The sequence below is a fragment of the Hevea brasiliensis genome, chromosome 8 (assembly GCF_030052815.1).
Source record: "Hevea brasiliensis isolate MT/VB/25A 57/8 chromosome 8, ASM3005281v1, whole genome shotgun sequence".
In the NCBI taxonomy this organism is placed as follows: Eukaryota; Viridiplantae; Streptophyta; class Magnoliopsida; order Malpighiales; family Euphorbiaceae; genus Hevea; species Hevea brasiliensis.
Window position 1 is genome coordinate 92,541,244 of NC_079500.1, and position 14,568 is coordinate 92,555,811.

General features: G+C 31.6%; 1 protein-coding gene and 1 pseudogene across 2 annotated transcripts; both read right to left on the reverse strand.

Annotated features, from left to right (window-relative positions):
* Positions 1-645: 645 nt before the first annotated feature.
* On the reverse strand, positions 646-5,360 carry LOC110662618 (cyclin-L1-1). Of its 2 annotated transcripts, none has more exons than XM_021821667.2 (9): positions 5,192-5,360; positions 4,168-4,274; positions 3,978-4,059; positions 3,627-3,767; positions 3,347-3,516; positions 2,021-2,291; positions 1,313-1,724; positions 1,139-1,174; positions 646-1,034 (listed from the first exon to the last, which is right to left on the reverse strand). In XM_021821667.2, exons 3-9 carry the CDS (start codon positions 4,044-4,046, stop codon positions 964-966), a joined length of 1,170 nt encoding a protein of 389 aa, XP_021677359.2. In that variant the 5' UTR covers positions 4,047-4,059; positions 4,168-4,274; positions 5,192-5,360; the 3' UTR covers positions 646-963. The 2 variants fall into 2 exon arrangements, with proteins under 2 accessions (XP_021677359.2, XP_021677358.2); XM_021821666.2 differs by having other exon boundaries at positions 4,168-4,362.
* A 4,130-nt stretch (positions 5,361-9,490) lies between these two features.
* On the reverse strand, positions 9,491-14,568 carry LOC110662617 (leucine--tRNA ligase, cytoplasmic-like; annotated as a pseudogene).

Genomic DNA, 14,568 nt, shown 5'->3' on the forward strand with positions numbered 1-14,568 from the left:
AATTTTAGAATAAAAAATTTATTTATAGAATTTTTTAAATAAATTTTTTATATATTAAAATATAAATTTTGCAAAATCTCAACTCTTACAAGTAGCTCTAAAATCTCTCATTTTGAGAGATTTCAGTGGCTGATAAATTTGGTAAAATCCATAGATTTTAGCTTATTTTTTCGTAACCAAAAAATGGATTTTGAACAAATCCATATCCAGCTGGAATAGAAACCTGTGAAGCAAGAGTTCAACAACCTCAACCTTAACCTTAAAATGGCAGGAAAATTTATGTTAATTTTCGAGCCAGCAATAACGAAACAGGATATCTTAGGGTACATTCTTTGAACAAAGAGAGAATTTATAGGATAGACAACAAGTCCTTGTCTCCTTCATTTTGCAGCCACGAATCTCACTGGAAGAAAAAAAAAATCCTGCATAAACTAATGTTAATGCTCAAGATAACACCAATGCTTTTATAGGCAATACCAGTGTGTTCCATCTAAATTATCAACTACTCATCTACACCGGAGGTATTTCCTCCTTGCTTCATTATCTTCTTATCCATACCATTCTGAGCGGCAGTAAAAACCACCAAGATCATTGCAAATTTTCAGCCCAGGAATTTGATTATGGTTAGAGACCCTAATACGTTGCAAAAGGTATACTTCTATTTTGAACTGGAAAAATAGATGATTCTCATGCAAATAGTACAGATACAGCACAAAAATATCATGTTCACAACCACATTGACTGTCTTGTGTTATGGTAATCAGCAGGATATTATAAATGGAGAAAGAACTGGAAGAAAGAAACTTTTCTCACAATTGCAGGACAAGCAAAACCAATGTCAGCTCAAGTGCCGTACAAAAATGATGGCCTGCTCACTAAATGTGTCAAAAAGAAAAGAAAGTCATTTACAACTAGAGTGTTTCTGACAACTGCTACAACAGGGTGCACACTTCAATGAGAGTTTTAAGCATATGAGTGATGTCTGTGACGATCCTTCTCCCTTGAAGAATAAGAAGAGCTGTAATAGTCACGATCTGAAAATGCAAAATAGTTTCAGGTGATCGAACTTGTAAATAGTGAAAGAAAATTGAAAATGAAACCAAACATATCATAACTGGAAGAAAATATGGATGCATACCACGTGATGAAAGATATCTTGATTTCTCCGGATGTCCTGTATTTATGTTGGAAGAACACAAAATTAGAAGATCAGTTAGAGGACAGTTAAAATTGTTAACAACTACGATATTAGTGATACAGAAGTATGTGCTTCAGAACTAGGCTGACTAACAAATGAAACTCAATAGATAACCTGAATCCTTTCCTCTATCCTTTGAACGATGACTTCGATCCTTGGATTTATCTCTGTCCCTCTCAGTCTCCTCTCGCTCTCTTTCCCTATCAGAATCTCTACTCCTCTCACGATCCTGGGCCTTTATTCTATCCCTCTCTCTCTCCCTGTCCCGATCCCTATCCCTGTCCCTGTCCTTGCTCCTGTCCCCACTTGCCTCTGCTCTGTGCTCAGACTTGGACCTTGGAATGGGCTCATCTCTTGCCTCCCCATTTGCAGACTTGGACTCATCATCACTCTTCTTAGATTCCTTCAGCTTGTCTAGGGCTGCTTTTATTGCACCCTTTGAACCGCCCAATTCAGCATTAACAACAGTTGAGGCTGCCTTAGGAGCAACAATATCATTAGCTGGTGAGCCACCCTGCAGAACTTCCTATATGAAGAGCACAGAAACAAAAGCACCTTCATTATATCACATTCTCAATCAGCGGTATTATTAACTATTATTATTATTTTAAACATAAGACAATTCTCTTCAATACGTGAAGTATCATTTAGTGATAACAGCCACTACAATGCTCCATTTTCTTTAAACAATGGCAGTAATTGCCATTTATAGTACATGCACTCTTTTATGATGATAACAATTGCAAACATTGTCAAAGCCAAAAGGTATAAAGCAGATGCTGACACAAAGAGTATTGAAATTAAAAAGGATAATAAAACCACCTTTGGAACTGATTGAAGTTGTGAATCTGAAGACTTGCTAGAAAAAGAAAAATCTCCATCCTTGCAGACCGATATGTACTTTGCCTTGGGAAGGCTGTACAAGTGAGCCAGAACTCTACAAACTTCATCAATCCCAGATTTATCTGCATCAAATGCCTTCCACCATGGTGGATTCTCAGGAAGGGGTACCTGGAACCTACGTACAGCGGCATATACAACCCCACAAGCCACAACCTCACTCTTGAAACGAACGCACAAGGTTGTCCGCAAACTGCTCCAAATAGAGAGATGATAAATAAACCAACAAGAAAGAACATATTATGTCCTAGGAAAAGAGAGAGATAATGGCTGATCATTAAAACAATATAATCTATGAACTATTAGTAAATGAAGCAATGTATTACATGTAATTCTACCCATTATTCTAACCAACTTAACTACGCTAATTTTTCACAAATGCCTTCAGCCAAATAACCACCCTCCACCCAACTCTCTTCTGGGTTGTAGTTCATGTTACCTAATAATTATATGCCGGAACTTGTACTATATTAAAAGCTAAAAAACATACACACACATACACAAATTAAAAGACAGTGATCTTGAGCATAGCTGATGCAGTATTGGGTTAGGATTATTATTATTGTAGAATTAGGAAATTTAGAATTTTATTGTTTAGGAATTTTATTATTTCTAGACTTATTATTATTTTAGTTTATTTTAAATTAGTATTCCTAATTAGGGTTAAATTTGGATTCCTAAATCCTAATGCAATTGGGATTTCAAACTTGGCCTTAGTATCTCTATTTTAATTACAGACTTATTATGACTTTGATTATTTATTTGAGCAATAAAAATTGAGAATTGTTTCTCTTTGATTAATGAGAATTTGTTTCTCTTGGTCCCTTGTTCTTCCTAGTTCTACATCAACAGCATTAGAAAGTATTATTTCAGTAAAGCTAATCACTAAGAGCACTAGAGAAATTTCCAAATTCTATCCAACACAACTAAAAGAGGTTTTTTTTTGGCGGAGGGGTGAACCTGGGGTGTATAATGGCAAGAGGGGAAAAAAATTATACTTCCATTTATAAGAAGCAGTAATGCAGTTATTTGTAAGATGCAACCCAAAATTTTCAACTTGGCTTTGAAGAAAACCAAAAATGATGCTAAATCTATCATATTGCTTCTAATTTTATTTAGACAATCCTGATCCAAATAATATAATTCTCACCTCATGAATTTATTAGTGCTGGTACAAGAGAGCATAGAAAATTATCAAGCTAAATGGATGAACCAAACACAAAGAACTGGCAGAACTGCAGGAAGTACCTATCATTTGTAAGATTCCAAGCTTCTTGTCTCAACTCTGGAGGTGTTTCGAGGGTGGCAAGGTAGTTTGAGATGAATTTGTGGGGATGCTCAACATGACAAACAAAACCCATCTCTTTTAATATGTGTCTTTCTGTTCTGCTCAGTTCTACCTTCAGCTCTGCAAATTTCTTTTTAAAAAAAAAAAAAAAAAACCCAATTTCAAAACCCTAGGACTAAAGTGAAAGAAAAAAAAAATACATAACATGGTGTAAATTATACAAGATATTGAGATTCTAACCTTTGAATTTAGGTCCAAAAATTCTATAGGTAAATTCTCTCTCCTGCATTCCATTCTATGAAAAACAATAATGACTTGCCTGGACTTCCTAGGGCTTTCCTCTAGTTTAGATGCAAGCCAGACACAACTAGCTGCAACTTTCTGCAAAATATATTACCACATCCTAATTATTAGTTGAAAATCATTGAAACACATATAGCAATTCTTCTAATCAGATATATTACTAATCCTTGTTGCTAAAATAAAGAATGAATTCTAGAAAATTTTCATAAAATGGAAGTTAAGAATCACAAAACTTCAACCGAAATGAATGTGAACTTCTCAACATTCCAAATGAAAATAAGGATTAACCTTGACATCAAATCGGGCAAATGACTTTTTGCAATAGAACCGATGGAATAGAACTTGACCAGTGGCCATCACAGCTTGAGGTCTGTGAACAACAATTTTAAGGAACCAGATTTAAAAATAAATAAAAACAAACAAAGTCCCATAGGACCTAATATCATAACAAAAATTAAACACAAGAAGAAGAGGATACAGTTTGAGTAAAATTCCACTCTCTTGGATCAGATCACATCCATAGATTCTGAGGGTAGTTTCAGTGGCTTCGTCAATTCCATCTTTCCTAGATGGTGAGTTCTGTAACTGCTCGTCAGTTTGGTAGAAGTTATCAATTGCAGTGTAAATCATTGCCACCGAGGCCAAAAAAAAAAAAAAAAAACCCTCCAATTAACTGCAAAAATAAGAAATAAAAAAGAAAAGAAGGCACATCAAATCTCAGTCATCATTGTCCTGAAGAGAAATATTTTAGAAAGAATAAGTGGGTAGGCATATGAAATGAAACCCCCACGTTGATTCAGGTTTTCTTTTAATTCCCCTTGACAACCCAATTTAGCTTCCAAAATTGGTGGACAAAATGTTTTTATCTTGTATTGATGGGAGAATAAATGAAATGCACAGTTTCAATGAAAAAGAATAATTGGGAAAGAATAAAGACAAGGGGACTTTGTTAAAAGTTTATTGGCAAGCTATAATTTAATTAATTCACTTAGGAAGTTTGTTAACAAGTTTCAATGAATTCTTAGTAATTTTTTTTTTGAAATTATTGCACATTATTTATCAATTATATAAGAACACACAAGTTTTAGAGCTCAACCGGAATGAACAAACAAATAACCCAAATAGAAATCACATCTTCCGTCCATTCCCACAACAACAAATCTACCCAGTTATACAAAAATATATTCACAAGCACAATCAGTTTAATTTCGAGATTTTAGAATTGGGGATGTTATTGAATCTGTGTCCTCGAAATTGGGCAATTTCTGTTTGGGTCAGTAAAGATCATGAATCTCAGAAAGAGAATGGCTTTCTAAGGAGAATTATTTCCAATTCCCCCTTTAATTATCTTTCCCACTCATCATTAGCTAACGAAACAATTCCAGATACATGTTGTCCAAAGCCCCAGGGCAACAGGCAATCATCTACTAGTTTCATCGCCCCTCCCCTAGATAATAACAAAAGCAAGCAAAAACATTAAAGTGAACCAATTCATAACTCACCTGAGCTCACTGGATCTCCGTCCTTATTTTTGGGTCCTTGGACGACACTTTACCTACCTCTTCTCTCCAGTTATGTGCTTTCTATGGGTCCGGACTCCGTAGCCAAGCAAGAACAGAACAGGATTCTAGAAACCCTAATCGTTATGCCTAGAAGAAGTTTGAAGTTTGAACGAGAGGATGCAATTAAAAGAAGGAAAAATGTACAATTTACTCCTTGTACTTTTCAAGAAAATTCAATTTAATCTATTTTTTACTTTTGAGCTAAATTAGTCTTAAAGCTCAAATTGTCCCAAAATTACTATGCATAAAATCCACAATATTTTTTCCAATTTTAGTTAAGTATATGAAAATATAAAAATTATATTTTTATATTTTATTTTTGTTAATTATAATTAATTTTAAATTTTTTAATTTTAATTTTTATTTTGAATTAATTATATGAAAGTATGAAAATATTATTTATTATTTATTTTTAAGTAATTATATGAAAATAATATTTTTTATATTTTTAATTTTAGTTAGTTAACACTTATTATAATTTTTTTGAATTTTAATTAGTTATATGAAAATATAAATAAAATATTTTTTATGCTTGTTAATTTAATTATTTGTAAATATAACAAATTTTGTTTTTAATTTCAATTTTAATTTTATAAATTTACTTAATTATATGAGAGTATAAAAATAGCATTTTTTAATTTCAATTAATTATTTTTAAAATAATATTTTATTATTAAAAATAAAAAATTATTAAATATTTATTTAATTTGGTGCGTGTATCTCACTTTTATATGATCGGACTATTTTAAGCTTTAATGAAAACTTTAGAGGCTAATTTGGCTCAAAAGTAAAATATGGGCTAAATTAAATCCTCTTGAAATGTATAGGGGTGAATTAGACATTATTCTATTAAAAAAAAGAGATATCGTATATATATAATAAATTAATTAGATACTTTTAATATAAAATTTATAATTTTGATAGTTCATACTTATTACATTCTATGAATTTATATTATTAAAAATTAATAAAATAATTAAAAAAATCATGTGAATATTGACGATAAAATAATTTAGTACAATAAAATTTTTATCAAAAAATTAAAGAGAGTGTAAATAAGTTAGTTTGCAGCTTATATTTAATAAATCTCAATCAATTATTTTAACATATTACTAATCAATTTCTGTAAATGAATTTTTTATTTTTTTTTAATTGTATATTTTGATTAATAAAAAAAATATTATATAAACCATAAATTATATTTTAATTTTCATGATTTTTGTTAAATAATTACTTAATTTGATTAAAATATAGAACCCGTAAAAGAAGGTTCAAAACTAATTTATCTCTAAAAATTTCAAATTTTATTTTATTAAAATTTATATATTATTAATCAAGCTAATAGAAAAATAAATAAATGTTTTAATAAATCAAATGAGAAAATTTAGATTAGGCAAATACCAAAAATATATTATAAAGTTTTTTTTAATATTACAATATAAATTTTTAATAGCAATAATGATTCTAACACTAATTCATAGTAATATTTTAAAAAATATATTGAATAAAATAAACTTTAAATAAAATATTTTATTATAAATGAAAAATAATTTTAAAAAATAGTCATAAAAAATTATATTTAATTTGACATCTCACATAGAAAATTAATAATTTTATTGCAGTAACAATGATTTGACCGATTTATCCAATTAATTAAAATTAAATTTTTAATTTTAATGATTTTAATTAATTTTGTCAATAAACTTAATTAATTTTATTCTATAATTTGGACATTAAAATTTTTTTTTCTTTTTCATGTACTTATTAATATTTCAAAATTATTATTAAAATTAATTTAATATTTGTATAAATTTAAAATCTTATTCCTACTTATATTTAACATCAATTAAATATAAAATTTTATAAGAACTAATTAATTAAAATAAAAAATTAATAAGTACAAAATAAAAAAATATAATTAATTTATAAACTATATAATATATAAATATGGGAAGTGGAAAATATCAGTTTACCCAAAACACCCATAATAATTTAGAATTATAATAATGAATGACTAAATTTAATTAGTTATGTAATTTAAAATTAATTATACTAATAAAAAATTAAATTTAATTAAATATGGAAAACTAAAAGTAATTTTAAAGTAAGTAGGATTCTCTTTATGTTTTTTTATGATAACAAAAAATTAATAAAAAAAAAGCTATAGAAATCGTTGAAAAAAAATATTAAAAAAAGTAATTAAGTTAACGAAATTCTTGAAAAAAAATTATTTTTCTAGTAAAATTCTATTTTAAATTTATAAGCATAAATATATTTAAAAAAATTAATTTATTTATAATAATTAATAATTATTTTCTCTATAATAACTTAAATAATTATAATATTATTACTATTTAATTATTTATTAAAATATTTATATCATAAAATTTTTAATTACAATTATTTATAATGAGCCTAATTATTTATATATCCTTATTTAATTCAACTTTCACATCCCTATCCATACTTAGATTTGTGTTTTACTTATAATTATAAAATTAAAATTTCAATTATAAAATTTCTATAAAAAATTAATTAATGTATTTTAATTTATAGATATTCTTAACGTTACATTATTAGTATTTTTTTTTAAATATATTAGTTGTACTCTGTCTTTTAATAATCCTATTATAATAATAATAAAATTCTAACTCTAATTCAGGATATCATAAAATTTTACATTTATATATGAAAATCGTAATTTAATGGATTTAGTAATATTTAAATGAGATTTATAAATTTAAATTAGAAATAATTTAATCGTCTATAATTTTCATATATTAAAATTGATGCAAAAGTCTCATATTGAGTATTATTAACTCACTAATTAATATAATATGATTGTGTAAAAATTTAAAAATTCTGACATTTATTTATTTATACTATTAAAATTATAAACACATGCCTTATATTATAATTTCGCTTCATTTTGATTAGCTAAAAAATAATATAAGAACTAATTATTATTTAAACAAATATTTAATTTGATTAGTTAGATTGTTTTCCTACTTAAATTCAAATCCTATTTTATAGAGAAATATAATTTTATCAAGAATTTTTTTTATCTAATTAAAAATTGAATTAATCAATATAAACTAAGAAAAATAGAAATCATATTAAAAGTATCCTTATTTACTTAAATATTTTATGTATTTATGTATTCCAATTTGTAAATGTACTATTTGATGAACAATATAAATATTAAAATTTTTTTATAAAATTAAATTTAAAAATAGTAAACTACATAAGCATCGAGTTAATTATTTTTGTTTGAATGAGAATTCTAATGTGAGAAGAAAGGCTTTTAATTTTCACCATTTTTTTTAGGTAATATCTTTGGGTACTTTTGATTTATTTTTATTAGCAAAATTAAGATGTTGCATAACTTTTTTTGCCATTTTTACTTGAATAGGATTTTTTTTTTTTTAAATTGTGAATGTTTTGATGGAAAATTTCTGTTAATTTTAAAGTTTTTCAGTTAATAAATATAAATTTTTTAACAAAAAAATTTATATAAAACAATTAGACGGTGAATACATATAACAAATACCGATTACACGTGTTATTAGGGGTATGCAGTTTTCGGTTTAAACCGAAAAATCGAACCGAACTGATTAATTCGGTTCAATCGATTCGATTTTAAAATTTAATCGATTCGGTTCGATTTATAATTTTAATAATTTCGGATTAATCGGTTCGGTTCGGTTATTTTCATAAAAAAATCAAAAAAACCGGACAAAACCGAAATTATTAATATATATAGGAAATAAAAAAATCGAACCAAATTGAATCGAACCGAACCGAAATCAAAGAAAACCGAACCGAACCTTAAGATTTTTGAGTTTTGATTTCTAATTTTTTTTGTTTTTATGTTTTTATTATTTAGATTTAATGTTAAAAAATATGAAATTTTATAAATTTCGGTTTGATCGGTTTAAAACAGAACCGAACCGATATTTATCGGTTCGATTCGGTTCGATTTTCTCTTATCAATCGGTTCGATTCGATTTTTAAAATTTTTTATTTTCAATTTTCGATTTTATCGGTTCGGTTCGGTTCAGAACCGAACCGACCGTTTGCACACCCCTACGTGTTATACATAAAATAAATACTAATTATTATTTAAAAAATACTATTTATTTTTAACTTTTGACTTATAGTTCAGGTACTTGGTTAAAAAGCATTTAAAAGTACTTTAATTAATTGAAATTATCAAATAGAATGTACAGAAAGTTTTACACGCCTGAATTCCCCCTGCCCTTACTTTTCCTGACTTCATCAATCAGTATAATTGTGAAACCATTAGAATTCCTGTAGAACATCCCTTGTAAACTGAATCAAATTATTGCAAACAAACCATAATGAACAACCCAAAGTGAATATTTGCAAGTGTAGCTAGATAAACATCTCAATGTAATACTATCCAAAGCAAATGAAAAAAAAAAAAAAAGAAAAAAAAAAAAAAAGAGAAAGGGTAGAGTACAACCCTGTAGACAGGAAACTGATTTTAACCCATGCCAACTTCCCCAAACATCTACTCCAGTTCATCAACCACCAAAATAATGAGACAAAATTCAAGATGTATATCAGTTCAATGTAAGGAGACTGTAAGTTCCTACTTCCATTGTTGATAGAATAGACTACTTTTCAAACTGATAGCATCCCAACAGAACATTCACAGGAACTTCTTTGGTCTGCACAAGTACTTTCTTCTCTAATGCAATCTATGTAATAAATATCATTAGCACTGCACAAGAGTCGATATTTCTTCCATCATATCTCTGTGGTGGGGTTGTCAAGTATCAATTACCTATTAATATAGAGAGCTGGGATAATAAGCGCCCAAAATTTCAAGCCAACAAAGGAAGATTTGCATAAAACATGATAATAAGGCACATCAAAGTTTATTAAATCTTCAGTTCAAGAAAAGAGGTCTATCAAATCTCAAATAAAGCTTTATACCTTGAAGAAGATGCACTGAATAACTGAGAATGAGTCCACTCAACTAGTCAAGAAGATGGCAGTTGGGCTACCAGGAGAGGCAGGATTCTGGTTCAGCAGTGAGACAAGAGAACCAGCTTTAGCAAGAGCATCAGGGTCACTTGCTGCCAATATTTCCACCTCTTCAAGACCAATTTGTCTCTTAATCAAGTCCAAGTTCTCCTTAAGGACATCGATCTCTCCAAATGGCAGCTTCAGCTCCAAGGCCTGAGCCCCAATTGCAATGGCCTCATCCTTCTTGAACCTCAAGAAAGGCATACAAAGTTTTTGTGTTTGTTTAAAATTTGTGGCCTGCCCAACAGAACTATTCTTTAGTGCCGCGATTATCTCCCCATCTGGGGCAAAAGTACGTTTGTTACTGTCAAATTTGCTTTGAAGTTTCCTTAAGCATTCTGCCTTCCATCCATCAAATTGTTCATTCACATATATCAAGCCTGTCATCTTGTCTTCAGTTACTGCTGCAACGGAGACTCCTTTCTTATTGGCTTTCTCTGAACCCAAGAGATGTTTTTGAAGCAGTTTCCTCATCAAAACAATTGAGTCCTGCAAGTACTTGTTAGCAGCCTTCAGAGTTCGATCAGGAGAACCAGCTGAAGGCCAGCCTGCATTTACAACAAAACCATCCTTCTTCAAAAGCTCCCTCCAAACATATTCTGCATAGTGTGGACAGATTGGAGTGATAAGCCGTGTTTTCACATCCATAAAACACTGTACTAAGTCATGGTTCATGCCCCCACTGCCACATGAGAACCTGTACTCATCCCTGGCAGCTTGCAAATCATAAAACCCAGTTTTTAGAGCTTCTCTAAACATGTAGTCTCGGTAATTTTGATCAGTCATTTTGACAGCTATATTCATCTCATTTGCAAACACTCTATCAGCATAAGTAGATGAGGGGCCCATTCTCAGACATGACTCTGCAGCCAGAACCTCTTCCATCCAAGAAATTTCTTTAGTGAGACGAAGGATTGCAGCATTCGCAGTTTCAAATACAAAGTTCGCGTCATCAATACCATCCCCAGCATCAGCTAGAGAGAAACGAGTTGCATCAGCCGAGAATTCCTCAATAGCCTGGCGCAATGTCCTGAAATTTCCTGTAGACTTGCTCATCTTTTCAGAATTGAGCATGATATGCCCATTACACCTGAATCCATGAGGCCAGTGTTTCTTGGCCATGATTGCTGTATGGTTGTAAATGCAGAATGTCAAATGATTCTGGATGAGGTCCTTACCAGAGACTCGAAGATCAGATGGGTACCAATATTCAAATTCCTGCTTCATCTTATCAAGTATAGATGAAGGTATATTTGATGACTTGGGATATGGACCACCACAGATGATAAAATCCCATACCTCATCAGTCATTTGCTCAGGCTGAACAGGATGAGGTTTGTATGTGCCATACATGTCCTCATTGTGAAGCAGGTGGGCAACAGTGTAATAAGCCATGTAGATAGTGGAATCAGACAAGGATTCAACAAGGAAATCTTTATCCCAGGGTATCCGAGTCCCAAGTCCAAAAGATCTTGAGCAAGCCCACTGATTTAGCCAACTCAATGTGTGCTCAAAGCCATGCCGAGTCTCATCAGAGTAGAGATTCATATTGGATAAGCATTCCTCTGCCAGTTTCTTCCATTCTTCTTCCCCATATGAAATGTACCATTGATCAGTAAGAGTCACAACACATTCATCTCCAGACCTTGACACAACCCCTTCTCAGGCTCGCTATACATAATTGCCTCACCCAGCTCAATGAGCTTGGCTCTAATCAATGGCTTTGCTTCCTGGACTTTTCTTCCTTTAAATTCTCCAACAATCATTGTTCCCTCTGTAAATCCTCTCAGGTAGGTCAACCTCTTTGCTTCGGCAAGTTTCTCTCTCATTTTGGCTTTTAATTTTCAGATCCAAGCAAACTTTTTCAGCAGCCTTATCTCCAAATTCTGGAATATTGATGATTGGTACAATCTCAAAGGGTATTACCCATTCATCGTTCACACCATACTTTGCCCTTAGAGCTGGTTTTGTTCGCAAGTCATGCAATCCCATATAATCATCAGGGGCATCACTAGGGACACTGGTCACAATCCCAGTGCCTTTGTCTGTAAGAATTGTCAGCATGGGAAGAGCATATATGATCTTGTTGAAAGAAAGAGGAGACTTCAAGTGAAGGCCAATCAGCTCATAACCAGTTAACTCAAGCAAGCAACTAGGTTTCTGAGGGAACCTTGAGAAGTTTTGATAGGCAAGGTTAAGGGCTGCTCTCTCTGTGAGGATGAATACATCTGTTTCATTGATTTCAAAAGCTCCATATTTACCATCGGGCAACACCCATGCATTTGCTTGTCCATACATTGTCTCAGGTCTCAATGTAGCAGCAGCTAGGAATATCTTTTTCCCTCCTAAAGGCTCCAGTTTAGCAGGGAAAGGTGGCAACACCTCCATCTTGATAAGAGTGTATTCTTGGGGCTGCACTCCTTCACCGCTTGCCCTATCATGATCTGCACATGGCTAGCCATCTAAGGGAGAGTAAATTGTGTAACGCACATCTTTGACAATCTTGCCCATGCATTTTAGTTTCCCATCTGCCACTGCACAAAGGAATCAAAATATGGATTTATATCTGTAGTAACAAATGAACGTCTCCAATCACAGCCCAAGCCAAAAGCCCTAAGATCTTCCATGGCTAATGGAGGAAAGTACCTCAACCATTCATATGGATCCTGGAACTTTGATATCTCACTATCAGAAAGGCCAAAACTGCGCATAATTTCCCACTGGAACATTTGTCCCCCCTATTTTGATGCAGCCTTGGACTTTTTCCCCTTGAACTTATCTACTGGCACACTCTCATGTGCATTGTCTGGCTCTGTTTGTGGTTCTACTTGCTCCTCCACTTCTTTGGTAAATACAGGCGGATCACCAAACTGTTGAATCTCCCGATGAAGTTTATCTGCTGAATGGGCATACCAGTACAATGGAAAGCAAATGGCAATAGCACATTAGCACCCCTAAGCCTATGATAGGCAGCAGTAAATTCAAGCTTGGACAGGGAGAATGCATGTCCAAGATGCAAAAACCCATTCATATAAGGAAATGGAAAGTTGCCAAAGAATTTCTCATCTGGCCCAGGACGCCTTTCACCAGGTTCAGCCCTGAAAACATCTTTCTCATCCCACCAGCCTCGAACTTTCTGTTCAATCTCTAAGAGACGGTCCCTCCTTGCAAAGCTTTTAGCACCCTCTGTTGCCATTTCACAAAATTGATGGGCACTGCTGTTAAAAAAGAAAGGCTGTAAGCATACTCCCAACCCTATGATCAGTATGTATGCTAAAGAAAATAAGTTTTATAACGAAGGTACAGCTATATGAAAAGCAGTGTGAGGCACAACATAGCGCAGTAAAATTTGCAATTAATCAAACAGGTATAGGTACAACAATAAAAATAACTAGCAGGTTACCTGAGCTTTGCACATGTTTTTTGAATGCCAAAAACCAATGATTCCATAAGATTGATACAATTGCTTTTCCTTCTTAAAATATTTACATAATATTCACAAGTAATACTCAAACTGGTGAGCCCCAGAAATAGCTAAACTCCATTATCATTACAAAATCCTTAAGAAACTATTAGAAAAATGACAATTAAAAGAGAAAAGAGATTTCCAATTACCAAAAAATAAAATTTTGTAGAATTCATTTAAAATCAAACAACCCCTAAGCGAACACACATAATTCTTAGTTTCAGGACATGGGAAAGCAAAGGAAAGAATAAAAAGATAAGAGCTTAGACTATAAACAATTGTATATCATCTGAGAATGATTAACATCAGCACTGCTCAAACATAATAAACTCATTTTAGAACATTAGCACTGCTCAAACATAATAAAGTCTTTTTAGCCATAAAGTAATTGAACTTTTCAAACCAAGAACAAGGCCATGAACTGTGATGTAATCACATTTCAAACACTAAGCAAAATGTTCCAGCCAAAAATGGTTTCAATTATCACAAACATTTAAATTTCAGTCTGACCTATGCAGCACTCGCATGCCTACCTTCTCATGTGCAATCCTTCTCAAAGCAGAAACTACATTTTGTAGGAAACAACAGTTGGATTTAAAAAAGAGAGTGTATAATGGCTTACCAAAAAAATTCGCTCAATAAGAAAATTAAAAATTTTATTACCTTTTGTATTTGTAGAAGAAATTGGCCAAGCTAGACTTGCCGGTGAGTTTATCACATTAGTGGTCCGGTGTCGGCGGAAGTAGCTTCGGCACCGTTCACTATGAAACGGAGAACGAAGAAGGCAGCCAGGATC